Genomic DNA, 26945 nt, shown 5'->3' with positions numbered 1-26945 from the left:
GGGGCTTCTCCCGTGTCTGTGGCCTGAGAGGAGGCCCCTCAGGGCATCCGGCCACCCCAGGGGGGCCTGTGTCCGGGGGCCTGTGTCCGGGGGCCTGGGGCCAGGCATCGGGCCTGTGTTCCAGGAGGCGCAAGGTGCTGAGAGGCATCCCCTCCGGCCTGCGAGCCCACTCTGTGCACCCCCGGCCAGAGCCCTGGCTGGCCGGCGTCAGGGGCCGGCTCAGGGAGCGGCCCGGGTGCGTTCAGTGCCGCTTGGGGGGCATTTCTCCTTTCACGCCTTCTCCTGGTGCGGGAACGAGGGTCCGGCAAGACACTCACTCGAGGCTTCCACCAGAATTCAGGTCAGCCTCTCAGAGCAACAGGCTTGAACTAAAGGCCCCTCTGTTACCTGATGCCCAGCGGCCCGTTGGCACAGGCAGGCGGCGTGGCCGAGGGCAGGGCTGCCCCAGGGTGAGGTGGACACCGCCAGGCCCAAGTACGGGATCCCGGGTGCGCGCATGCGCTTCTGCCGCGTTCCTCGGTGACAGAGCCAACGCCGCGGGGACACAGCGGAGCCCTGGTGGCACATGGGGACGAGAGTCACAGCCCGTCCCTAGTGCCGTCTGGGCCGCCAGGAGCGAAGGCCGCGCTGGGTGATCCCGGGGCCGCGCTGTCAGACGCCCTGCCCGGGGCCAATAGCTGCAGAAGAGATGCGAGTCTCGAGGGACAAGGCCCGACGGAGGGCTGACCACACCTTCCCGGCCAGTTATTTAAATCTGGTAATAAATAGGGCCATGTTTTAAAGTCCGAAATAAGGAGAAATGTTCCAGAAGATGCAGGACACGCAGAGATGTTTGCGTCCATCCAAAAATAGTCATTTATTGAAGTGGCTTTGTTGTAAAACGTTATATACAGAACACGGGCCGGCCCACCAGCGCCGGCACCTCCTACAGTGCCTCCCGCAGCACTCGCTGCAGCTGCTGCTGCTCGTCCCCCACCGGCACTGCCCACTGCCTCTTCAGGTACTGGACGTCCACGCTGCCGGAGGCTCTGGCCAGCACCAGGGCCAGGAAACTGCCCCCGGCCCTGTCGGGCTCTCCCAGGACGGCCATGGCCACCAGCCTGCGGGGAGTAAGCACACGGGGTGGGCGGCCCAGTCTGGGAGCGGGGGGGGGGGTCAGGGTGCGAGAGTGGGGTGGGGGGGCAGGGAGGGGTGATGGGGGAGGGTGGCCCCGTCTTGGGGGGTGATGGGTGGGAATACTGGGCCGGCAGTGAGTGCGCCACCAGAGGCCGGTGTGGGGCTCATCTCTGTGGTCAGGGGCCTGCTGGGCAGAGGACCGCGAGGTCGTTCCCACTGAGGGTGCCTGCGGGGCTCCAGCCAGCCCCCCCCCTTGGTCCTCACCCCACCCTGGGCGAAGGGCAGCGAGGTGCCCATGTGTGGGTCCTTCACGCCCCCATGGTCCTCTGCTCAGGCCCAGCCTGACTCCCGCTCAGACACCCGAGCAGCTACTGCCCCTCACCCAGATGCCACGTCTCCGGGCCTGTGGGGTGGGAGGTGGGGGGGGATGCGCGCCCCATGCTGCCCCGCGCTCTCCAGGCTGCCCAGGGCCTGAACACACCTGGAGGCGGTTTCCCCTTGTTTGTGGCCCTGCCCCCATGTCCACTGACCTGTCTGGAGAGACGGGCTGCTTGGCCACGGGGCCCAGGTCACTTGCCAGGAGGTCCCAAACGTAAATGCAGGACGCGTCATCCTGCACCAGGAACACGGCCGGCCGCGTGCGGGACCAGTGCAGGCCAGTGACGGCGCGGCCACCCGTGCTGCCATCCCACTGCAGGAGCGGGCGCTGGGCGGCCAGCCGGTGCAGGCGGACGCTCCCGTCGGAACAGCCGGCCTGGGGCCAGAGCACAGCCACGGTCACTCGGCTCCAGCAGCCGCGCCACAGACGCACGTTTTTGTAACGTCGTCTGTGACCTACACACACCCCTCGCAGCGTGTGCGCAGCAGGGAGCTGCCCCCCGACAGGCTGCCCTCCCCACTCACGCCTCCACCAGCCCGCGGCTCCCACTCGAGCACGTCGCCTCTCAGACTGGCCGCTGGCCGCACGCTGGCCACCGGCTGGCATCCAGGCTGATGGAGGCCCCATCCGAGACAGCCCCACGAATGGCGCTGACACAGTATCGTCCTCCCAGTGGGGCGGGGAACGTGTCAAGATGACCCAGCAGAGGGTGGTCCAGGCAAGTGCCGTCCAGGCAAGCGCCTCCAGCGTGGGGCGACCCCTAACGGTCACTGTGCCATTCAGCCGTGCGTAAAGTCCAGTCTCCCGCCTTCTCTCCTCCCTTACAGCAGCCCACCCAGACTGACCTGGGGGTCCTCAGGCCCCCACCCGGGGCACACTGTCCACTCTCGAGGGGACCCACATGCCGCCCCGTGTCCCTCCCCTAAACAAAACCAGGCAGGCTTGAAGGCAGCAGCAGCTTCCACACCCGCAGGCCGGGAGAGCGTGCGGGGCCGGGCTGACCTGCGCTGGGAGGAGTGGCCTCTGGGCTGCAGCCCGCCTGGCCCGCACAGGGCGGCACCCTCTGCCACGGCCCAGCATTGCCCACAGAGGCAGCTCAGCACCAGACCCTCAGCGACTCTCCTTCTGGCTATGCGGGGGTCACTGACGGGCATGGACGTCTGTCCACCCAAGTGGAACGCTGCTCGGGGTCACCCAGCGGCCACATCGCCAGCGGCTGTTCAGTCCGTTGCCACATCCTGTTCCTCCCTCATGGACCCGAGAGACCTGGGCAAAGACCAGCCCCTAGGGGACCCCACAGTCCCTGCCAGACGCCCCCGGAGCAGGGAACACCTTCACCCCGACCGGCACTTGGGCGCAGACGTACCAGGAACACCGGCTCTCCGAAGGGAGAGAAGTCGATGGCGTTGACCCTCACTGGCCGCGCGCCTGGCTGCCGGGGCTTGAACAGCCGGGGGGACGCGCCCACGTCCTGCCGGGTGCCATGGCCGACGAGGCCCTGCAGCGAGGCAGGCAGGGTCTGCGTCACCCGAGGGCTGACCGCCATGCACCGGGCACACCAGGAGAAACCCAAAGCCAGACTGACCACGTCGGTGCCGACGACGAAGTGGTTGGGGTCGGAGGGCGAGAACTTGACGGTCAGCGTCTGCATGGTTCCCCAGGACTCCAGGGCCCCGCGGCAGAGGCTGGAAGAGCAGCAGCGTGAGGCTACGGGGGCAGCGGCGGCGAATCTCCACTCTGCCTGGTTCCCACCTCGGTCCTGAGGTCGCTTCCACTCCGCACCACCCCCGTGCCACGGCAATGATGGCCGGGCCTGCAGCCTGGGTGACCCCCCGGGCTCCCTCAGGGACCTGAGCCCCCAAGTGGAGGCCCCTTGCGGCCCGACCCGCAGCCTCTGGCTCCCCAGCCCCGGCCCCCAACGGCAGTGGGACCTCGAGTCCCCAGCCCCCGGGTGGCACCGGAACAGGTCCCGCCTGGGCAGGGGCCAATGTGTGCCCGCGGCCTCCGCTCCGGCTCCTGCCCAGGCGGGCGGGGCCCCTAAGGCCAGGCTGACCGCCCAGCCCCCCCCACACAGCCCGGAGCCGCCTGCACTTCCAAGCTGAGCCCTGGCGTCTGGGGTTTCCTCTCTGCAGAAGGCCACGCTTCACGGCTGTGGGCATTTCCCTGGCGCCGAGTATGTCTGTGACCAGGAGCCTGCGGCCAAGCACAGCGACGGCGCCCCGCGGTCCACCATGACAGGGTGCTCGAGGGTCCCTGGCCTCCGCTGTGCCCCCCCACCACAGTGCCACGAGGCCAGGCAGGCCTTGGGGCGGCTGACCTGTCACTCAGCTGGATTGCGGCGCTGTGGACGAGTTTGATCCTCCCTCCAGGGATCAGACCTGCAGACAGAGACCAGGCCCTGAGCACACCAGGCGCAGCGGCTCTGGGGCCGAAAGCTGGTCGCTGGGGCCACCCTGGTCAGGGCGCTGCAGGCGGGGGGGAGGAGCAGGGGGGGCGGCAGGGAGCTCCTAGTGTCCAGGTCTGGTGAGCTGAGGGCCCACGTGGAGTGGCCTCCCCGCCTGCGACCTCGGCTGGGGCTGCCCCGGGGCCATGGCTCCCACCGGCCAACTCACTGGTCTCCCTCTTTGGCCTGACCCTGCACGTGGGGACCGGCCACAGGGCACCGAGGCCCAGACCTGCCAGGTGCTGCCTGGGCCGCAGCTGCCACCGAACCAGAGGCATGGGGGGCTCTGCGTGGGCAGGGGAGAGCAGGCGAGACACAGCCACCCAGGCCGCACCGTGAGTCCAGCAGAGCCGCCCCCCCTCCCCCCGCCACCACGCCGTGCCAGGCCCGCAGTGTTCCCAGGATCCTTGTGCAGAGGGTTCAGCAGCAAGAGGCAGTTCATTCTAACTGGACCCCTCACGGCCCAGGCAGGGCCGAGGCCATGGCCTCTAGGGGTCTCGGCCCAATGCCAGCACCCGACTCTGCGGGCTCAGGTGCGGGTCACTGCCACCCTGTTTCCTGCTGGCCCCACCCAGGGGCCCGCCCAGGGCACAGCTCAGCGGGGGCCAGTCCCCGGGGCAGGTGGCTGCAGCGAGCGGGAAACCAAGCCCAGTAGGACCCAGGGCCCGCTTAGGACCCGACACCACACCGGACAGCGAGCAGCCACATCTACTCCGGCAAGGCTCGGGCAGCCGACGCGCCTCAGGACCTGCGACCAGGCTGACCCCACAGCGACGGGCTCGAGGCCAGCACGGCGCACAGGAGGCCCCGGGGTGCCCCCAGGACACCCTATGCCACCTGCAGGACAGAGGGTCGCCCAGACAGCGGCCAGCCCAGGCTCAGCTGGACACAGGGCCCATGGGGACCGCATGGCCTCCCCTTGGCCCCCAGACAACCTGCTCTTCAAGGCCGCCGCTAGGCCTGTGGCCTCTGTTCACTTTAGAAAACAAGGATTAAATTAGTTTTTCTCTGTAACAGTTACCTAAGTCGCTTGTCGACCCCGCGGCGTCTGCCCTGGGCAATTCAACCACCACCTGGAAACAGGACACGAGCATGGCCGCTCACTAGCACCCAGCACTGGCCCCGGGGAAAGGCCAGCACGGTGGCTTCAGAATGACCTGACACACCTGGGGCCCGGCGCCTGCACCTCGGTGCCGCACCCTCCCAGGCCACGACCCGTGTCCACCCAGCACCGGGGCACCCGGCGAGCCCCACTCACCCACACGTTGAGGACACCGCTTTCGTCCAGGGATGCAACATGGAAGGACAAGCCTGACATCTCTGAGGAGAACAAGAAGGCCGGGCTGCACGGAGCCGCGCGGGGCCGCCGGGGCGCTGGGAGGGGGGTGCTCACCTTCTCGCGGGGAAAAGGGAGAGAGGACGAAACTCTGCTTTTTGTAGACGGACGTGGACACAGGTTCGATGGCCTGCAGGGGACTTCGGTGGTTCACGGGTGTCAGGACGCCATCTGGGGTTCAAGCACAGGCCTCACCGTCAGCAGCGAGCCAGGCACAGGGACAGACGGACAGACAGCTCCCCACCACCCCACACCCGCACCACAGCATGGGACCCCCAGCCGTGGTTCCCCTTCAGGTGTGCGACCCTCTGAGCCGTGGGGCTGCTTTCACACGACTGCAAACAGCAGCCACGGACCCCCGACCGGAAGGAGAGAAGCAAGAGCTGGGGCTTCGAGTCTGAGGGAGGGGTCAGGGCTCCCCACTGAGAGGGAGCCTCAGGGTTGAGGCTGCCCAGACGCCCCCTCTGGTGGGGACTCTGCTTCGAGCACAGGCCCGGGCCGCGCCGGCTGGAAGTGCACAGGAGGGGGCTCAGCCAAGAGGGGACTGCACAGGCAGCATGCCCTCCCCAGATGCCATCCACACGACTGGACACAGGAGAGGCCCAGGGCCACAGGGCAACGTGGGAAGAGGACGTGCAAACCGAAGACCCACTGTGTGAAAATCTCCCCCGAAACAAGAAGGAAGCTGACCGGCGTCCGCGCCCGGCTGCTCGCCCGTGAAGGCGTTCAGGTGCATTTCAAGACAACAAACAACGAAAAACACCCACATCAGAAACCCAGACCAGAGAGACAGAAAGACCCGGCAAGGAATGGGAGTCGGCGCCAAATCTGGAAAGAAATAAGGGAAGGCGCGTGTCCCGGGGCAGACGTGGTGGGCAGGCGTGGGGGGAGACCTTCCCATGGGGCCAGGAGGTGTCGGGCAGGTCAGGGCCAGGCGCAGCGGCTGCAAGGGCAGATTCCGGCAGCACCCCAGGCTTGTCCACCCCAGCAGCAGGGGCGTCGCCCCCCAAAGGGTGGGGCTCAGTGAGGGAGGGAGGAGGGGCCGCTCTCCCCGTGGGGCCGCGAGGAGGGGCATAGGGCAGGTACAGTGGACACGTGCTGGTGGAGCGGGCAGAGGGCCTGGGCCACTGGAGCAGCCTCTGGGGGCCGGGCTCTGGGCCCCACGGCCCACGCGGCAGGATGCCCGGGACAAAGCCAAGGCCTGGCACTGGGTCTGCTCGTGGAGGCCCACGTGGCGCACGCAGAAGAGAGGCGGCCGCACCCCAGGCTGTGAACACCCCAGCGCCACCCACACGCCGGCTGGGGCTGCAGCTGGGCCCGGCACCTGCATGCCCCGCAAGGCTGAACGTGCCTGGGCGGTCGCCGGTCCTGACCACAGGGGCTGCAGACTGTCCACTCGGTCCTGCCCATCAGGGTCCCTGAACGGCTTTTCTGTTTGCCTCAAGTACAGGTGCCTGCCGCAGAGTGGGCCCCCAGGGCTGCTCGGGCGGCTGCAGGGTCAAACCTCCGCAAGACCAGGAGTGGACCAGCCAGGCTGGCCCTGTTCCTGTCTCTGTGCGCACGAGACCCTGTGCCCACTGCGCCTTCCCGGTCCCGCAGCACCACCCCCAGCTCCGGCCAGGCCCCAGACCCAGGCGCTCACCCCTCCCGAGACATGTCCGCGTACAGGCATGCGTGTGCTCACACGTGTGCTGGTGTGTGTGCTGGTGTGTGTGAGCGTGCATGTGTGTGTGTGTGTATGTGTGCATGAGTGTGGGGGTGCACTCGTGTGCGTGCGTGCTTGGGCATTTGCACTCATGTGTGTGCCCATGCACTAGTGTATGTATGTGGACGGCAGAGACATGGGGAGACGCAGAGCGGGGCTCGCGTCGCTGCGGAAACAGCAGAAGGCAAAGCGGTGGAGCCCGTGGGGGACAGCAGCCAGGTGGGCTGTGAAGAGGGTGACCACACTGAGACACGTCCTCGCTCGTCAAGCTGCCAGACTCGAGGGATGTTGGCCGTGGTACAGGACTAAGCCCGGGAGAGCGGGGCTGGCGGGGGCTTCTCAAGGACCCTGGGGGTGAGTGGCAGGATGCCCACCTGCCGAGGTCAGTCACCCACAGCATGGCCATGCTTGGAACTCGGACCACAGACACCCAGGAGTCCTCGTGGCCCATGGGAAAGGACTCGGGCCAATGCGGGCAGGCAGGGCTGGCCGTCGGGCCTGAGGGCAGCCAGCTCCTCGCGCCTGAGCCCTGCCAGCTTCCCAAAGCCCCAGGGCCCTCAAGGACACACCAGCTGCCCGCATCCCTGACCCCACACATGTGTGGAGCCCACAACACACGTCCCCCTGCAACTCCGGGGACAAGGGCAGCAAATGGACGCCATGGCTGCTCACATGCCAGACGGCGCAGGGCACTGACCGGTGGAGAACGTGGCCGTCCGCAGGGTCCAGAAGCCATCGTCCAGCCGCAAGAAGCGGTGCAGCCGTGCGTCCTCCCTGAGGTCCCACACGAGCACTGAGCCATGCTCCGTGCCCGCGAACAGCAGGAAGGCCGTGGAGGGGCTGACGCAACAGCAGGTCACCTGAGGGACACGCAGCTGGAGGAGCCAGGCCACTGCCCTGTGCCCCCCGTGGAGCTCGACCTCCCCAGGCCTGGCAGCCTCCCACCGCTTCAAGCCCCACAGACGCTGTCACGATCACTGTCCTCACAGCTCCCCACCCAAAAGCACTGGACCAAGAAGGACCAGATGCACATCAAACCCAGCGAGACCCAGCCCTGGCCCACGCAGAGGTGGCCCCGACTGCGCCAGCTGTACCTGCGACTCACACACGAGGACCTTCTGGGGTGCAGACGGCTGCCAGACGTCCCACACGCACAGCAGGCACCGGCTGTCCAGCGGCTGTGCGGGCGTGCCAGGGGCCGGGCCATGCACGGACACCACCGTCTGCCGCTGGACGGGAGAGGCGTGCAGGCAGCGCACGGCCCGACCTGCAGGGAGGAGAATGGTCCAGTGGGCAGGGAGCCAGGAGGGTCAGGCGCTCGCACCCCAGCTCCCCCAGGGCCTGGCCCACCACGGCCAGCCGTCTGCCCGCAGCAGAGCACACTGGCCTCGGGCCACTGCAGGACAGGGCAGCCCACGGCGACTCCCCAGCAGTGCCAGACCCCGACCTGCGTCGGACCTGGGGGGCGCAGCCTGCACAGGCCTGGGACGCGTAGGGACCAGGCAGTGAGGCCCCGGAGCAAGCCTGGCACATGCGTCCCCATAGCATGGCGCCAATGGCCCCCCACTGGGGCACCACCTCCACGCAGCCCTGGCCGCAGGGTCGCGCTGTGCCGCCTCCAGCCTGGCCTCCACCCACAGCCCCCTGAGGCCCCCATAGAGGCAGGTGGGCGGGAGCCGCCCAGGCCCAGCTCCTCTGACCCCTGCCCGCTGCCGAGCCCCTCCAGGAGGCCAAGGACTCGAGCAGGCGCGCGGCGGGCAGGGGGATGCCCTGGCTCCCGGAGACCCCGCGAGGTGGGGAAGGCGGCCTCACCCTGCAGGAAGGGCAGGCTGGTGTTCAGCGCCGAGGAGCTGTCGCTGAGGGGCAGCGTGTGGGCCCCTGGGCTCCAGTCGGGCTCTCCGGCCACGGCCATGCGGTCCTCCTCCAGCAGCACTGCCACCACCTGGGGGCAGGACAGCAGCAGCCTGAGTGTCCAGCCCCCACTGTGCCCCCAGCGGACGGCCCCCGCCAGGCTGACTCCGGCAGGGGAGGCCGTGGCTCACTCAGACCCAGAGACGTCCAGAGAGATGCGGCGTCAACGGTGAAGAGCCCTGACGGCCTCTCCTGCGAGGGCACGGAAGGCGGACATGGGGGGAGGCCCTGGGGGCCTCGCGCAGGGACGGGGACCCCCTACCAGCGCGACCCCTTGGGCAGCCTGCCTGTACTCGTGGGGAAAGGCCAGTGTCCTGGAGCCGCCCGAGACACTGGTGGGTCAAGGCGGCCGGGGCGGGCTGGGGCAGCTGGGGCGGGCACCTGGCAGGCCGCTCGCAGGAAGGCCGCCAGCCGGGGCGTGTCGATCTTGGGGGCAGCCGTGGCGTCCAGCGCATCTCCACTCTCGCCACCTGGAAATGCACGGGCGTCAGACCTGCCAGCGATGCAGCGTCTGGTCCACGGCGAAAAGCGGCGCCACGGGACAGCGGGCAGGAGCCTGCAGGGCAGCCATCGGGCGCCAGCTGGGACCGAGGCTCTCCGGGGCGGGCACCCGAGGAGGGGGAGCGGCAGCCGGGCCAGCGCAGGCCCGCATTAGCGGAGCACAGACATAGGCTCAGGCTCGGTCCTTAGCAAATTCTGGGCGTCTCCGTCCCCGCACCGGGGAGAGCCGAGCCCGGCTGCCTACCCCCACACACGGCGGCGCCTTCCCCGGGGTGCTGCGTCCACACCGACCGGGTCTCCACCTCCTCGGTCTGGGCGTCTCTCTCCACGCTGTCCTCGTTACACTGGACGTAGGCCTGGGATGGAGCCGCGGGGTCAGCCGCTGCCCCTCACCGAAAGGCCAGGCCGCTCAGCGAGGGCAGCGTCTGGCTCGGCGAGTGCCGGGTCAGGCCGCGGCTGCAGCACAGTCAGGACCGCACCTCCGGGGCACCAGCCTCGTCCCAAAGGTGTTTCCAGCCACATCAAGACAGTTTGCACAAAGGCCCCCAGGTCACTGGGGTCCGCCCTCAAGTCTTTATTTGCCAGTTCTGCCTCCGGCGAGGCTTGAGGTGGATGGGGGGGGGGGGCAGGGCCTGGGCCCCAGGGCCGACTGCAACTAGGGTCCCGGCGCCTCACTCGCCCGCCTGGCCCGCCCTCTGCGCCTGCTGCTTCCCCTCATCCTAAGGTTTTATCTATTCGGCTCTTCTTGGGCCACCCCCGACCTCTGGCCTCTTCCTCTGGAGGGCAGCGCACTGGACGTGCCAGGAAGGCAGCTTCACACAGGGCCGGGTCAGTGGGACAGGAGGGGGGTGCTAGCTGCAGGCGTCACCCCAGAAATATGCGGGGGCTGGGGACAGCACACAGGGCTCAGGGCCGCAGTGGCCATGGGGGGGTGGGCGGGGAGGGTGGGCTCCAGGAGGAAGGGGCGAGAGGCAGATCCACGCTGCCCAGGGGAACCCTGCGTGAGGACAGGCAGGAGGGCGGCTGGGCCTCCCAGGAGCCCCAACTGTGCCCAGGGACCCCGCCGGCCAGCCCCGAAGCCCTGCCCGGCCTCCCCGCACCCGCTCAGGGGCTTTGAAGCGCCTGCGCTGACCTGCTTGGTGTTCTTCCTCCCGAAGTTCCTGATGTACATGTCATACTCGCTCACGGGCGGCAGGTCCAGGAGGGCGAGAGTGAAGGAGAAGTCCAAGTCGACCAGCCGGAGCAGCTTTGTGCTGCGCGTCCTTGAAAGAGGGGCGTGACGGGCGTGACTCGGAGCCCAGAGCGAAGCCGGCGGCGCCTGTGGGGTCTGAAGCCGCGGGTGCGCTAGGGCGAAGCACTCCACTCTCACCGCCCCGCGAGTGAGTGGGGCCCCAGGGGCGTCCCGGACCAGCCGCACGTGGCACCCGCCAGCTGCAGAGCACAGCTTGGCTGAAGCTGCAGGCCTGGCGGGCTCACCCCAACCCCTCCGGGGCCCTCCGACGGCCCTCGAGGCCTCCTGCCTGGCCGCAGACACGTGTGTGGGGGCCGGTACCAGGCCTGGGCGTGCTGCCTGCCGCCGGCCCCTGGCCCCAAATCGCCGCCAAGTCCACAGTGGGGACAGGTCAGGCAGAAGGGCAAGCATGGCTGACCTGGAGCCTGACCGCCCTGCCTCAGCAGCTGGCCGCCCTGCCCCACCCCTCGCAGGCCCTTCGCTGCCCTGTTCCCTTCTCCTCGGGCCACCAGGGGCCACCTGCCCGCCCCACCGGTCAGCAGCCGCGCAGGGCGGCCAGAGCACAGGCTGCTTCTGGGGGTGGGGGCGTCCGGCTCAGGGCCCACGGCCGGCACCTACTTTTGCTTGAGGGCCTGAGTCCGGCTCTTCTGACGATGCGAGGCGGTGGCAAAATCCACAAAAATCCCACAAGCAGGAGCTCTGGAGGGGGAACTGTCTGCGCCTGTGCCGGAACGTGGGCCAGTTTTAGAAACGGGCGTCTGCTCAGCACAGAGAGCAGAGCCAGGCGAAGACAAGCGGAACCTGAGAAAGGTTCCGGACAAGCCTCCCCAGGGCGTTTCAGACCAACTCGGGCAACCGCCAGGCCAAGTCTCGCGGTGACGCCACCACACCTGCAAGTGACACCGGGGAGGTGAGTCCCACACTCCCCCCGCCCCCAAAAATGCTTGGTGAGGGGCTTGCGGCAGGGGCGGCCGGCCAGGAGCGCCCACGGCGGGCGGGCGGGGGTCGGAGCCCAGCCACACAGCTGGCGGTGGTGAAGGTCACGGACCCGAGTCCAGTGACGGGCTCTGTCACCCATCCTCCCAGGGCAGCTCGGGCTCTGCGGGGCTCACCCCTGCGTCTGACTCCCGCCAGCTGAGCTGGCTCTGCAGGGCCTGCGTGGGGGCCGCACCCCTTCTCGGCACAGCGCTACCACCCAGGACTGCTGTGCTCGGCTCTTTTAACAGAAGAGCCGCTGGCTCAGTCGCTGCCGTGATCTGGGCGTCTGGGCTCTCCCCCAGGAGTCGCCACACCAGCAGGCACCCAGTCCGCACCATCTGAGGCCCCCACCCAGGACTCGGAGACTCGAGGGGCTGTTTGTGGAAAGTGCCGGCCAGCTGCCAAGCACTCCATGCACAGCGAGAGACGACTGCTCAGCGCCGTTCCAGGTTAAAAGTGAGAACAGCCACCGGATCCAAAGTCGCAGGAGGAGGCCCAGGGAGGACCTGAGGGTGCCCCGTGCTCGGTAAGCCTCGCCAAGGACCACGGGGCCCGCTGCCGCAGGGGTGCCCCGGAGAACTCAGCACCTGGACAAGCTGCTCATCAAAGCTGCGTGTACCTACAGCCAGAAGGCGAGCACACACGCTGGCTGGGCAGCGGACACGGACCAGCCACGCTCTCCACGGGAGGGCCCAGGAGCACTCCCAGCAGCGCAGGGAGGGGTTAAACAGCACCAGAAGCCAGCATTTCCCGTGTGGCCGACCCTTTCAGCGCTTACACACGTCATACGCACACGTGTTTCTCCACCAGCCCCAGCCACCTGGGGAACAGCTCCGGCAGGTGTGACAGGCGAGGGCACAGAGCCCAGAGGCTCAGGGGGCCGAAGCGACGCTGGCCAGTCACTGCGTCTCTCAGGCGCAACTGTCACAGCTGCCGCAGGAGAGCTGGGCACACACTCGCCTCCCTCCGCGGGACCAGGGCCACCAGAGTGACCGTCCCTCCAGCAAGACAGGGCCCTGAGGGGCTGTACATCTGGCCTTGAAAATCAGGCGAACCGAGTGATGAAGAGATAAACGGGAACTTTGGGGACAAAACCTGCTCACTTCTCAGCAGCCCCCAACAAGCAAGCCAAGGAGGCCCCGTGGACACGGCCCAGTGCCGGCCTCCATGGGGGAATCACGGTCTAGGGCTGAGCTCGGCATGACAGGCCAGGGCGGCGTGGCCGGCTGGCCCCGGGGCAGCCCCTCCCGGCCTCTGCCCTGCAACCTTCAGCAGCAGGACACTGTCTTGCAGCCACCGTCAGGATTCTTACAGTATATTAACCACTGGCCATGAGTACTAGTTACTAAGTAACAAGGTGCTTTATCACCCAATGACTTTTTATGTTCCCTGGAAACAATTTTAAAATAGCCCCTGCTGAGCCCGACCTCGCAAGGAGCCGCGGTGGGGCCTGGGGCCCTGCGGCGCCTCACAGAAGGCTCTGGACTCGGTGCCACCCTTGCGGGGACTCGGCTGCAGGCCAGACTGCACGGGGGCAGGCAGGCAGGCTGGCGCGTGGGCTGGGCTGGGCTGGGCCGGGCCCGCCCACCTGCCTGCCCACGCCACTCACCTGCCCTGGCCCCCCCACCTACTACCCAGGGCTGCCCACCTACCTGCCCCCGGCTCCCACTCACGCTCTGCTGGACCTTGCTTCCCCAGCAGCCTGGAAGACAACTCGCCGATCCTCTCGTTCTCTGCGTTAATAGCTTTCTGGATTTCTTGAATCTCCTTTTTTCTGGCCGGGGGAAGGTCCTCAGTGTCCTCTTTGAGCTCCGGCTCATTAGCACCGTCGTCGTCCTCCCCATCACAGACCTCAAAGTCATCTTCATAATCCTACAAACCACGCGGGTGGGGCTTTCAGAAGCGCTACACACGCGAACTGCGGCGTGGGGCGAGACCCACCGCAGCCGGGATGGCTGGAGGCTCCCTGCGCATCGAGCTGAGCGCCGGCCGCGTCTCTCTCCAAGCCTTAGCCGGCCACTCAGCACTCTGCACACTGAAAGCTGCTGGCAGCGGTGTGCACACACCTGTGAGCCGAGCGTGTAAAGTGTAATGTGCATAAACCGTGGACTGTACACATGCAGGCACAGAAGACAGGTTTACAGGTTGCATTGTAGGGTGTGGATCGCATCACATCACAAGCAGAAATACGCCCCTTTCTGGGTAACAGACCTAAACCAGCTATGGATTATCAAGGGTAAGAAAAGAGAAAAAAACAAACTAAAGGATTTTAAGAACAAGTTTTTCAGTAATTTTTTACTTTATACATACTTCAAAATCATCCTCGAAGCTTGCTATGCATTCCTCAGCCTCCGCCCTCTCTGCCTCGGTGCCCTCCTTTTCGATTTCCTGCAGGGAAAGTCAGACGCGTAACCAGAAAATTCAATCATAAATTTGAATCCTGCAAACAGGCTGGGAAAATGTGTTTTCATTTGCTGGGTTAATTTAAAAATATAAGAATTTTATAAAACTAAAATATTAACCTAAATGATTTAAGGAATGCAAACTTGCAAGTAAGACCGAACAGCAGGAAGCTAGCAAGCAGTTTCCGAGGCGCCTCTGTAACTGTCATCCCACCCCTTGGCGGCCTGCGTGGGGTCTCACTGGACCACGCCCGCCTGCAGGGCTGGCGCAGGGACCCTCCAAGTCCTGCCTGAGGCGCTGGGTCCTGATCTCTGGAGCTGCCCAAAGGCCATGGCCTGGGTCTTAAAGGCCAGCAGGTGTGACCAGGCCCCCCACCACATGGGTGCCAGGCTACCCGTCATCCGACCGGCCGCCAGCAAGGGGCTGGCCCCCCTTCTCTGCAGCGCCGGCCCGAGGAGGCAATGGCCACCCACAGGAGCTCCAGCGTCATCCTGTCGCTTCCTGCCCAGTCCCCTCAATTCCTCCCCACCTTTCTGGACGCAGAGCAGAGTGGTGGGGTACAGCCAGGCCCACCCAGCTACCCTCCCACGGAGGAGGCCTGACCCTGCTGTGAGCCCAGACGAGCCGCTGGCCCAGAGGCCCTGCCGCAGGGATTCTGCAGGGAGCGCTGGCCCGGCCCCGTGGAGGGGCCACGGAAGGCCCTGGCCACTGCAGTCGCCCACATGGCTGTCCTGCTTGAGGGCTCCTCTCTCCCGCTCCAGATCTGCCCCTTTGTCCCGCCACTGCTGTCAGCACGGCGCTGCCCTTCCCCAGAGCTGGGCACTGCCACCCTGCCGCTGCGGGCTTGCTCGGAGTTGCTCTGCCTCAGGAGGAAGCTCACCGGCAGGTGCTGCCCCACCCCCCACATGCTGCAAGGCCAGGCGGCCATGAGCCACCACCCGAGGATGCCCCGTGCCAGCTTCCCAGGTCCCCAAAGGGCTTCCCCAGCACCTGCTGGGGCCTCTGCCTCCCCGCGCAGTGACCTGCGGTGACAGAGGCAGCACCGAGGGCTCACCTTCCCCCTGGGGTCTCGGTCTTTCCCGTCACTGCTGGCCGAGCCCTCCGCGTGCCTGGAAAGCACAAGATCGGGGTCAAACTCCGCTTCCGTTGTTGAGTCTTCATTCAACTTTGCGGCTGGGCACAGGCGCTCCCCAATATTTGGGCGTAAGAACTGCTGAGCCTGGCAACATCCAAAGCCCCCTGGGAGGCGCGGACACCAGCCCATTTCAGCAGTGACCCAGTGACCCAGGCCCCTGTCTTCAGCAGAAAGACAGAGCATTGGCCTCTGTACCCACGCAGACCTGCACCCCTCCACGAGCCCCACAAGCCCCCGGCGTTACCAGCCAAAATGTCATGGTGGACATGTTTGTGCTTCCAAAAGAAAGCTGTCTTGCGGCACGGTCTTTTTAAGCCAGGCTTTATATGTAAGGTGGGAGCTATAATTAAGGCTTTGGAATTGCACGTTCACTCCTTCCTGTGAGAACCTAAGTGCGGGTTAAAGCAGGCAGAGGAGGAAGACGCCCCCAGGCCTGTGGCAGAGGCCAGGCGCCCGGCCCTGGTGTAAGCCTTTCAGGAGCTTGTTAAGGATTTGAGGAAGGCAAGTGCTGGGTTCTCCTCATCCGCATGAGACTTGCCCAGCGTGCTGTCACGGAGACCCCACCGAGCGCCCACAGACAATGGGGGCTGACTCGTGGCCCCGTCGTGTCCTCCCTGAGCCCCACAACGCTGACATTGGGGTTCAACAGCACAGCTGGCACCCCCAGGCGAACCCCATCTGCACTGCAGCCACCCCAGAGTGCCCACCTCCTGTCGGGGGGTGGGGGCAGGGGTGCCGCGGCACGTCGCTGCTTGGCGGAGGTGAGTGGGCAGGACACACTTCGCCCGGGCCCGGCCCTGCAGGGCGTCCCTCACAGCCTGGCAAGTGGCTGCCGCTGTGGGGCTGGGGTCATGCCTGGCGTGAGCAGCAGGGTCGAGGCTCAGGCTCACGTGCAGACCCCCAAGGCCTGCGGGGAGGCCCCACCCATCTCGGGCAGCCCCATGAAGCCGGGCAAAGACATGCACTTCTTACTGGCCGCCAGTCCCGTCTCGCTTCGAGCTTGTACCCCGATTTCTGTGTTCACCATTCTAGCAACAAAAAGACCCAAAACCATTCATTAGTGCGACGTCGTGAGTCAGCACCCTCTGCAAATGCACGCCACCTCTCCCCAGAGCACCCACACGTGGGGTGTGAGCTAAGTGTTGCGAACTCGAGCCAGACGCCGGACCGTGAGCTCAGGCGCATGCTCCATGCACCACTTAACCTCAGAGCACCTAAGCGGGGCCTCCCTGGAGCCTGGTGGTAGAGTCTCAGGCTGTCACTGCTGTGGCCTGAGTTCGATCCCAGCCAGGGAGCTGCCCACAGGGCACAGCAGACCCCTCCTGTCTCCCCACTGCTCCCCTCAGCAGTGTGTTTCAGTGGATCCACCTTTTCTGCTCCCCACTCTGTGGGAAATCCTCTCACCCCCCACATCTCTGGCCTGTACCCCAGCTCTTGTATGCATAAATAAGTACATCTCTTTAAAAATTTTTTAAATGAATGAATAAACATGAGGGTGGCACAGATCCATGAGCCCACAGGAAAGCGACTCTTCCCTCAATTAAGTCAATTTTTTTAAATACAGCTAGGCGGTTAGACTATACATCACTGCATGTGGGTCGGTGGCTTACATGGGAGGCCAGGAGCAGCCCTGCCAACAGCACAGCGAGAGGGTAGCCTGCGGCTGGAGGAAACGCTCAGCCTGGGGCCACCCAGCATACCGGGCAGGACCACACAGGGCCCAGGCGCCACATGTGACCAACCCAAGCGCAGGCCACTCCCTGTGTCCAGGCCCAAAGAAGCTGAAAATGGGTCCTGGCTCAAGTTGGCAGCACAGGAAGACCCTGAGCGCCCGTGGTCCGGGGAGGCCTAGGGACGAGAACCACATGCCCAGAAGACGTGAGAGCGGCACGGGGCAGCAGGGAGACAGAGCTGTGCCAGGAGCAGCCCCAGAGGTCTGCACGCCGCCCCACCAGGCCTCCAGCCCTGCCCTCAGGCCGCAACCTCCTCAGCTGAGCCACCACCCACCCAGGGAGGCCGCAGGCAGACGCACACGCACACACACACACAAGTAACACATGCACATGTGTAGAGACGCACGCACATGTATGCAGAGACACATGCAGACACGCATGCACACGTGGACACAGAAAGACACGCATGTACGCACCCAGGCACGCACACATGCAGGTGCACGCATCCGTACATTGCACACACATATTCACGCACAGACGCACATGCGTGCTCGCAGAGGACGAGCTCTCGGGACCAGCTCTGGCTGAGGGGCCTCCACCTCGCCCTCAGGTCAGGCCCCGGCCCAGGAGACCGCCCACCTGAAAAGGGGCCCACGGGAAGCCGCAGAGCATGGACACCACGCCCCAGCACAGCAGGTGCGTGGGGGCCGAGAGGGGCCGGGGACCAGGGAGAGGGCGCCAAGCGCCAACGACCTGGAGGAAACGGGCTTTGCCATCAGCAGTTTTCAGCGTTCTGTGTTTGAAAACTACCGATTCTGTCTGAAACACAGTGCTGAGCCTTCCACCTCAACAACAGCCGCGTCATCCCTAACGCTAAGTTGCCAGATCTTAGCACAGATTTCGGACACATGCCCATGGAACGCACAGCTTGAGGGGAAGACGGGCTGCTCCAGGCGCAGCCCCCCCAGGGACCCACCCCGGGCACAGCACCCCAGGGGCCCACCTCAGCGCAGCCCTGCCCACGCCGCCTCAGAGCCATACCGTGGCCTCCCTCTTCCTGTGCTCCTCCTTCCGAGGCTTCTCCCTCCTCTCCCCGCCGCGGCGTGGCTCCTCCTCGGGCCGGAGGCTGTCCCGGTGCCGCCTGTCCCGGTGCCGCTCGTCGCCCTCCTTGTCGGAGAAGGAGCCGCTCTGCTCCCAGGAGTGCCTGTCGCGCCTCTCCCTCGCGCTGCTCTTGTCCCGGTGCCTCCTCTCTCGGTCGGGCTCTCGGTGCCGGTGATGCCTGCGCTCGCCTTCCTCCTTGTACAGCCAGTACTTGAGGGGGTTGTCTCTGCTGTCCCCGTACTGCAGCTGGGGGCCAGGGGGTAAGCCACAGCCCCACGCAGCAGCCGCCCGGCCCCCACCACCAAGTGAGCCTGCGGGGCAACGTGGCCCAGCTGGGTGGCAGGTCCTCTGTCCCCCGCTGGGCTGGGGCTGCATCAACCCGTCTCTGGGGCGCCCATGCCACCGCCCCTCCTGCCCACGCTCAGCCGGCCACGGCCGCCTGCATCCCGCCCCCGTGGGGACCCCGGGCCCACCCCCGCAGCTGCGGCAGTCCCCCCACCCCACCCCGCCGCCCCTCTCGCCAGGAGGGCCCGGAGCCCAGCACTCCCGGATGCGCACGCCCTCCCACACACCTTCCGCTCCCGGTACCGCCTTGCTCGCTCTTCATCCCTCTCGGGCTCCTGGTCTCTTCTCTCCTTCTCTTCGATCCTCACTTTCGCTGCTGGAGAAAGGAAACACCTCAGCGTCCCCAACCCTCGGCGCTCTCCCCACGCTGCCCTTACCCAGCCGGGGAGAGCAGGCGTCCAGCCGGGGAGAGCAGGCGTCCAGCCTGAAGACACCCTCCATCAGGACCCCGCAACCCAGGCTTCGGGCCTGAGGGGCTGTCCAGGGAGGCCCAGCATCACTGCCACACCCTGCTCCAGTTGCCCACCTGTGGGCCTCAGCCCCAGAACCCCGGGCCCAGCTGCAAGGGGCAGGGCCAGGCCTCCCAGTCCGGCACCCCGGCTCCTGCACCCTCTGGGGTTGGCAAGGCCCTGCCATGAGGAAACCGCCAGGGCCTGCCCCTTAGAGCCCCCAATGCCGAGCCCCACACCCCACTCCTTGGAGACCCACACCGTATGGGGACACCCCGGCACCAGGCACCAACGAAACGCTGGGCCTCCGCTCTGGGTGCACACAGAAAAAGTCACTGGGCCTAAAATGAAGAGAACGGACATTTCAGAGTTGATCCCAAAGAACAAATTCAGACACCAGACCCAAGCACTGCTCCGGGAGCCTGGGCGCAGCAGGCCACATGCGGCGCTGGGCGCAGCTGCAGACAGGGGCCAGGGAGGCACGCACCTCCCCAGAGCTGAGGCCCACGTGGGGGTGACCAGCCCTGCAGGGGAGGGGCGCAGCCAGCGGCTGAGGCGGGTCGGCAGCACCATGGCATAGCGTGTAGTGCACCATGTCATCAGACAGCAAAGCACCAGAGGACACGAAACCCAGAATTCAGGCTGAGGGTCGGGGGAGACCAGAGAAACGGCGTCGAAAACCACACAACTGGGGTGGCCGCGAGGGCGAGGAGGCTGGAGGACACAAGGAACAGGGCAGGGCCAGGAGCTGCGGAGGGGCAGGCACAGGTCCACGGCCGGGACACGCCTCTGCCCAACAGGAGTACAGAGTTCTCAGGAATGAAAGGTGGGAGGAAGAGGCAGCGGGCGGTGACCACGGCACTGTGACGCGTAGCCGCGGCCCATCACCCCGCAATCCTACCCCGGGACACAGCGGCCCCAGGAGGCCCCGCGAAACCCACCTGGGGTCACCCCCACCCCTCCTCCGCCTGTCTCCTGCGCCTCCCTTTCTGGTGACACTGGCTAGTTTGAAGTTTTTGTAAGCATCACGCACTATCTGGCCAATAAAAAATGTGAAGAACCCTCCACGGGGGAAGGGGGAATATGCGCCGTTTCCTTGCAAATCCCAGGAATGAAGGTGAATAGCATTAAAATGCTGCTTAAAGAAAACATCCGTCTGAGCAGCGCTGGAGCAATTCTTGCACGAGCATCGTGCTGACCTGCAGCGAGGGTCGAGACCAACTGATGCCGCGAGTCTGAGCCGGCCTCAGGGTGAGACCCCCGCGACCAGAGAGGACCCGCCCGGCCAGGCCAGGCCGCACTCACCTGACCCCAGAGGGCGCCCAGCGCCCAGGGCCATCCCCAAGAGGCCGCTGGGACCCGTGGCCCTGGGGGGGGACAGGGACGGGTGCAGGGGAGGGTGGGGCGCGGGGGGCGCACCTGCAGGGGCGCGGTGCTCGGGCGGGCGGCCGGGCGTGTGGTGGGGCCGCGGCTCCTCCTTCCTGGGCCTGCGCTCGCGCTCCTTCCCGCGGCTCTGCGCCTTGTCCGCTTCCGCCTCGCGGGCCTTGTCCCTGGTCCTCTCCCTGTCCCGCTCCCTGCCGTCCTTCCTCCTCTCCTTGGGCTTGTCTCTGTCTCTGTCCCCACGGAGGTGCTCGCGGGAGGGCTGGCCAGCCCGCTCCACCGTCCTGTCGCGGGGCGCGGGGTCCCGCGAGGGGTCCCGGGCCCGCTCCCTGCCGTCGGGAACGTCGGGCTCTGCCTCCCTGCGCAGCTTCTTCTCCCGGGGCTTCTTCTCGTCCCTGGCGGCCCCTGCCAGTGCGCCCTGCAGGGGAGGAAGGGGCCCGGCTGGCTGTCCCGCCCCACATTGCCCTCCTCGCGCCCAGGTCCTGGCAGCGCGTGCCACCAGCCTACAGCCGGGACCCACAGAGTGGGGTCACCTCTGTGCTGGCCACTGGGCCGCGTGCCAAGTCCCCCAGCAGGCCAGGCAAGCCCGGAGCAGCACTGGGTGCAGAAGACAAAGGAAGCCAGGGCAGCCTCTGAAAGCTGAGACACTGGTCCCACTGAGAGAGCAGGCGCGTTATGGAACCCCAAGGGGGTCGCCATCTCAGCCCCAAGTCCCTCTTCATACAGACATCCCCCAAGCACCCACAGGGGCAGACACACCTGCAGGGGCAGACACACAGAACCTGAATCTGAACTCGATAGAAACGGACAGAGCCAGAGGGCCAGGCTGGGGGCCACCATCCCCCCCAGCTCCTAACCAAAGTGTCCAACCCAGCCGCTGGGAGCCAGCTGGGGGCTAAGGGGGAAGGCTGCAGGGACCGTCCTCCCCGAGCAGCCCCGCCACACACATGACAGTTGTCACCCACCACCAGGTGCCTCCTGAGCTCGTCTGCTTTCCAGGTGTCATCTCTGGTCCTTCTCTGAAAGGAAATCATAGAGTCAGCACCTTGGGCGTGGACGGTGCTCGGAGCTGACGGCCAGGGCCTCTGCTCCTGGACAGCCCATGGCATCTCCGCTCCCGGGTAGCCCTGGAGTGGCCCACAGGGCTGCTGCATCTGGAGCAAAGGGGGAGCATGGCTGTGCACAGCCTGGCACCTCTGCTGCCCACTGCAGCCTGGAGCGGTGGAGTGGACCCACAGCCCCCGCCGGCCGGCCAGCACCCACAGGTGCCTCAGGGGTCTCCACCACCACGATGCCCAGCAGACCCTCTGGACTCTCGCCACGCCCCAGCAGACACTGGGCAGCAGGACCCTTTGCATCCACAGTGGACGCCAGCCTGACCAGCGGCTCACTAAGCCAACCAGCCGGAGGCGGCTGCAATTTTACAAAACTAGTAATTTTACCTTGTCTTGCAAAGGAAAAGAATCACATTTCCCTTTGACAGCACTGCATTAAGGGCATAAAAAACATTTTGCTTTGTTTGAAATGTAAAGAGAAGGTAGTGCAAAAAAACCCAAAACCTTATTCATGAATAAACAACCAAATTGAAATTTGGGCAAACAGAAAAAAAAAACCTACTAGCTCATAGATAGACTAACTAGAAACAAACCAAAGCAAGTGTAAGACCTCACCAGGGCACGCTCCCCACACAAGGCCCACCGCCTCCAGGGAAACACCATCCTGTTGAGAAACTGTTTAATTAAATAAATCAGGTCCATAGTAAAATGGCTTAAGATGAATGATTATGGGGGCTCCCCGGTGGCGCGGAGGGTTGAATGCAGTGCTGTGAAGCTGTCCGCAGCCTCTGCAGTGTGGGTTCCATTCCCGGCCGGCCAGGGAGATTCCCACATGGCGTGGCAGACCTCTCCTGTCTCCCCGCTGCTCCCCTCAGCAGTGCTTTCGGTCCATCTGCCCGTTCTGCTCCCCACTCTGTCCTGGTGAATCCTCTCACCCTCCCGCGCCTCTGGCCTGTACCCCAGCTCTTTTTTTTCCTAATTTTTTTTTAAGATTTATTTATTTACTTATACATGCACTGGGTACAGTCAGAAGCACGAGAGGGTGAGAGAATTCACCAGAGCCAGAGCGGGGAGCAGAGCAGGCAGAAGGACCGAAGTACACGGCTGAGGGGAGCAGTGGGCGCTGCAGGAGGGGTCTGCGCGCCATGTGGGACCCTCGCGGGGGGGCTGGGGTTCGAACCGGAGCTGCAGAGGCTGCGGGCAGCTTCACAGCCCAGTGCTCAACCACTGCACCACCAGGGGAGGCCCTCTTTCCTTTTTTTTTTTTTTTTTAAAAGATTTATTTATTTTATACAAGAACTGGGGTACAGACCAGATATGCGGGAGGGTGAGAGGATTCACCAGAGACAGAGCAGGGAACAGAACAGGCAGACTGACAAAATACACTGCTGAGGGGAGCAGTGGGCAAGGCAGGAGAGGTCTGCGGCACCATGTGGGTCCCTCGCCGGCCGGCCGGGATTGAACCTGCGCTGCAGAGGCTGCGGGCAGCTTCGCAGCCCAGTGCTCAACTGCTGTGCCACCAGGGGAGGCCCATACCCCAGCTCTTGTATGAAAATAAATAAATCTTTAAAAAAAAAGAAAAAAAAAAATGGATGATTATTTAAAAATATGTAAATCAAAAAAAAGTTAGGGTTGTTAAAACGTGTAGATTCTGGGCCTCCCTGACGGTGTAAGGGAGGCCTGTACCGCAGCTCTTATATGCATAAATAAATAAATAAATCTTTAAAAAAAAAAAACTGGCAAATTTGAACTTTAAAGGGTTTTTTCCCCACAGTGTCCAGGCTGTAGGCAGCGGCAGCAGCTCGGCTCTGTCCCGCATGTTCATTCTCGAGGCAAACTCGGAGGCAAGAAAATAAAGTCTCACTCTTGGGGTGACGCTGGGGTCTCCAGGCAGCCCTGTCCTGCTGCCCTATTTTGAGGAAAGCAGCTTCCCAGACAATGATGTGACATCACATCCAACCGAACAGTCCAAGCAGCTCTCAACCTGCCTATGGGGCCGGAATCAGGTCATTCCGCTGGTCTCAGAAAGCCAGCCTGAGCCAGGACCTCCCGCAGGGCGCATCACTCAACGCAACCTGGGAGGCGCCCCACAGCCACTGCAACCCCAGAGAGGCCTCTGGAACAGAGGTATAAGAGGCTTCCATGCAGGTTGGGAGGGGGCAGGAGGCTTCACTGACAGCTGTCAATATTTTACATATTTTCACCCCAGAAGCTTCTTTGTCCTTTGGGCCATAATGGCCCAAGATGATTTCTTTGAGGTGCAGATGATGCTGGTTACCTGTTGAGGAGCGCAGAGCTGCAGGGGCGGCCAGCACAGTCACAGTACAAGCCCACCGGCAAGAGGGCTTGGTGGGGCGCTCCCTGGGTGTCTGGGCTCCCCAACAGGCTGCGGGTGGCAGAGATGCCTTCAAGTCCCGGCACCACCTCAGCTGAGCATTAGTGAGCAGTAACCAATGCACAGAGAGCCATGTTGCTTTGGTCTGCAGAAAAGGCTTGAAAACAATTGTCACTGCTCCTCAAACCTTACTAAGCCGCTCTCCCTCAGGACCGGCCTCTCCTCCCGGCTGCACGTGGCCCAGGACTGGGCTGGGGCCGGGGAGGTGCCTACTCAGAGGCCTGGTTCCATGTCAGGTCCTATGACAATCACGCCCACGTCCTAGGACACCTCAACATCCCCACAATCCCCCAAACCATCGTGGACACAAGAAAGCAGAGCTGCCTGCACACTGTGGCATCCAGTGTCTGCACAGGAATCTGCCTTCCTATCCAGTCCACGGCCACAGCCCCAGCCCAACTGGCCCTTGTGAGCCCACCTCCTGCCTGTCTGTGGCACCACCAGCTCACCCCAGACCATCTGTGTTGGTGCACCACGGGTGCTGTCCCAGCAAGAAGTCCCAGATTACAGGTCCAGACACGAGATAAGGCACACAGGAGCACAGGATGTGAAAGCCAGGAAAGATAATGTGAACACACTGCAAATTTCCTGAAGAGACCTCAACATCCCCACAACCCCCAAAACCATTGTGGACACAAGAGAGCAGAGCCGCCTGCACACTGTGGCATCCAGTGTCTGCACAGGAATCTGCCATGGAAGGCAAAGCCGGCCTGTCCATGCCCATAGCCACTAAGGAGCCGTGGGGATCTCACAAGTGCCCCGTGTGTGTCTCTGCAGGTGCCCTAGGAAGAGACTGGTCCTGCGTGGCTCATCTGGACCTAAAAGCCCCTCCTATCAAAATTATTCACATTCTCGATGTTGGCAACTCACTCATCCCACCTACATCAGCTAAATCCAAACGTGTGGCTGCTGGAACAGCTCTCACAGGGTGCATCAGCCTGTGAACGCTTCCCGGGCTCAAGTCCTCACTTTGACTCTCTAATAAACTCTTTGCCTGACTGTCAGAGATGGTCTTTCCAGTTAAGAACAGCCAGCAATTGCTGAGCGTTAATGACAATATTCTAAGCATTTCTCTAAACGCTTTTGTGAACAGGATTCATTAATCTTTGTAAACACCCTATAAAGTTGGGGTTGTAATTGTCCTAACTTTATGAACTAGGGGAAAAGACCGGTTAAGTAACTTTCCCAAAGTCATACAACACAATCCAGCCAGCGCCAAGCGCTGGAGAACGGGCTGCAGCCTCGGCCTCTGGCGCCTGGCACAGCGCCTCAAACGCACGCCCGTGGATTTAAATGAAAAGAGGTAAAGCTTAACTTCGGAGATATTTACTAGTCACAAAAGCCCTTTAAAAGTGTTTCTCAAGCGTACGGCTTTGGGGTCCAGAGCGCACGTTCTCCCTGGCTCCAGCCCGGCAGGGAGGGCCCCGGGGGCATCGCCAGCGGGGTCACCCGGTGGGGTCACCCGGGGGGTTCATCGCGGGGTCCCCAGGGGGCCACCCGGCGGCAGCAGCAGCGGGGTCACCCCGTGGGGTCGCCCGGGGGCAGCAGCAGCGGGGTCACCCGGCGGGGTCACCCGGGGGCGTCATCGCGGGGTCCCCAGGGGGCCGCCCGGCGGGGCCCCCCAGTGCTGAGGGAGCGGGCAGCGGGGACCGACCCCGCGTCCGCCCGGCCCGGCGCCGCGGCGGGCAGGTCCGGCGGGGTCCACGGCGCCCACGGAGCCCCGAGCCCGGCCGCGCGCAGCCCCTCGGCGCCGGCACCCACCTTCCCGGGCTCCATGGCCACTCGCCCGCGGCCCGCGGCGTCCCGCCTCCTAGCAACCGGCGGGCGCCGGCCGCCCAGCGCGGGAACCGCGGCCCGGCATGCCCCGCGGCGGCGCCTCTGGCCCGCCGGCCCGACTCCTAGCAACCGGCAGGCCCGAGCAGCAGACAGCCGAGCGGCGCCGGCCGTTTTGCCCCGCGGCTGCCCCAGCGCGCCTGCGCGCCTCCGACGCCTAGCAACCCGCAGGCCGGAGCAGCTGAGTGCCGAGCGACCGCTGGCCCGGAACTCCCGCCGCCGCAGGGAGGGGCGCGCGGGGTGCCGCCAGGTCCGCGATCGGTGGGGGCGGGGGGTCGCGGGCCGGCCTGGCGCGCGCGCCCGGGGCGCGGGGACACAGCTGGGCTGCGCCGCGGTCAGTCTCAGCCGAGAGCTGGGCAGCGTCCCCGAACACAGGGGCGCCCACGAGGAAACTGAGGCGGGCCTCCTGCGGGGCTCCTCGCCGGCGCCGCCCCGGCCTGCCCCTGCCCTGCCCGCGGGGCAGCGGCTTCTCGCCCCCGCTTAGGAGCCAGAACGTGAACCCCCAAAGCGGATTTAGAAATTGCAGCAGGCAGTGAAAAGAACTTCTCCTGAGCCTTTGGCACGACGGAGTCTTTCCCCAGATACCGACATCTCGGAAGCACGCGCTGCGAGAGGGTCGGGATCACAGTGTCTGTAGAGTGACTTTCACGGAAATGAGAACTGAGACATTAAGACAAGTACTCTGCGCTCAGGTTTATCCGGCTTCTTTTCTTTTTGGGGTAAAGATTTATTTATTTATGCATACAAGAACTGGGGTACAGGACAGAGATGCGGGGGGGGGTGAGAGGATTCATCAGAGACAGAGCGGGGAACAGAACAGGCAGAATATCTGAAATCCACCGCTGAGGGGAGCAGCGGGGAGACAGGAGAGGTCTGCCGCGCCTTGTGGGTATCTCCCTGGCCGGGGATTGGGGATTGCGTCCTAACCCCTGAGCCACCAGGGAGGCCCCTATCAGGCTTCTTTAATCTAGGCTGGATGCGGGTCCTCCCACATTACTGCAGCTCTCGGGGTGGGGCAGCATCCATGGGCATGTCACTCAGTCTGTGCCTTTGCTGTTTCTGTAGAAATACATTAATTTTTCAGATTTTTTAAATTCATCTATTTGGTGGTAGAATCAGTTTATAAATTTACGGATCCAGATACAAAGACCATTTCTTTAGCTCCTTGCCTTAAACTTAGCATCATTTCCTCTCATCAGCACTTAGGAAGAAGGGAAGGGGGGAGGGCAGTGCCTACTGTAGTTGTGATTTATTTAGTGGTTGTACCAAATAGGGCACCAGACGAAAACTTTCCACCTGATCATTCACTTCTCATAGTGCAGAGGAGGATCAGCACTTCTGGGCCCAGAGAAAAGGAAAAATATTGACTTGGGGGATGGGCTGCGAGCACCTGCAGGAATGTTGCGTCCACTGCTCCCCCCAGCAGTGTATTTCAGTCGCTGTTCCCCGCTCTGTCTCTGGTGAATCCTCTCACCCTCCTGTGTATCTGGCCTGTAACCAGTTCTTGTATAAATAAATAAAAATAAATTTAAAAAAAACACCAGAACCTGTTTCACAATATTAAGCACCAACTTTA

General features: G+C 64.3%; 1 protein-coding gene across 2 annotated transcripts; it reads right to left on the bottom strand.

The window, feature by feature from the left end:
- Positions 1-774: 774 nt before the first annotated feature.
- On the bottom strand, positions 775-25356 carry DYNC2I1 (dynein 2 intermediate chain 1). Of its 2 annotated transcripts, none has more exons than XM_037516562.1 (24): positions 25298-25356; positions 21052-21105; positions 20126-20504; positions 18485-18573; positions 17853-18158; positions 16111-16166; positions 15058-15112; positions 13911-13988; positions 13253-13472; positions 11241-11343; positions 10524-10653; positions 9636-9747; positions 9272-9360; positions 8792-8921; positions 8074-8246; positions 7677-7839; positions 5332-5445; positions 5197-5258; positions 4960-5011; positions 3813-3873; positions 3081-3180; positions 2862-2993; positions 1647-1870; positions 775-1100 (listed from the first exon to the last, which is right to left on the bottom strand). In XM_037516562.1, the coding sequence occupies exons 1-24, from the start codon at positions 25310-25312 to the stop codon at positions 926-928; spliced, it is 3072 nt and encodes a 1023-aa protein (XP_037372459.1). In that variant the 5' UTR covers positions 25313-25356; the 3' UTR covers positions 775-925. The 2 variants fall into 2 exon arrangements, with proteins under 2 accessions (XP_037372459.1, XP_054548759.1); XM_054692784.1 differs by having other exon boundaries at positions 13274-13472.
- Between the last annotated feature and the right edge of the window lie 1589 nt (positions 25357-26945).

The sequence above is a fragment of the Talpa occidentalis genome, unplaced genomic scaffold (genome assembly GCF_014898055.3).
Source record: "Talpa occidentalis isolate TD23 unplaced genomic scaffold, MPIMG_talOcc4v2.1, whole genome shotgun sequence".
Lineage (NCBI taxonomy): Eukaryota > Metazoa > Chordata > Mammalia > Eulipotyphla > Talpidae > Talpa > Talpa occidentalis.
This window is presented reverse-complemented; position numbering and strand designations above follow the sequence as displayed.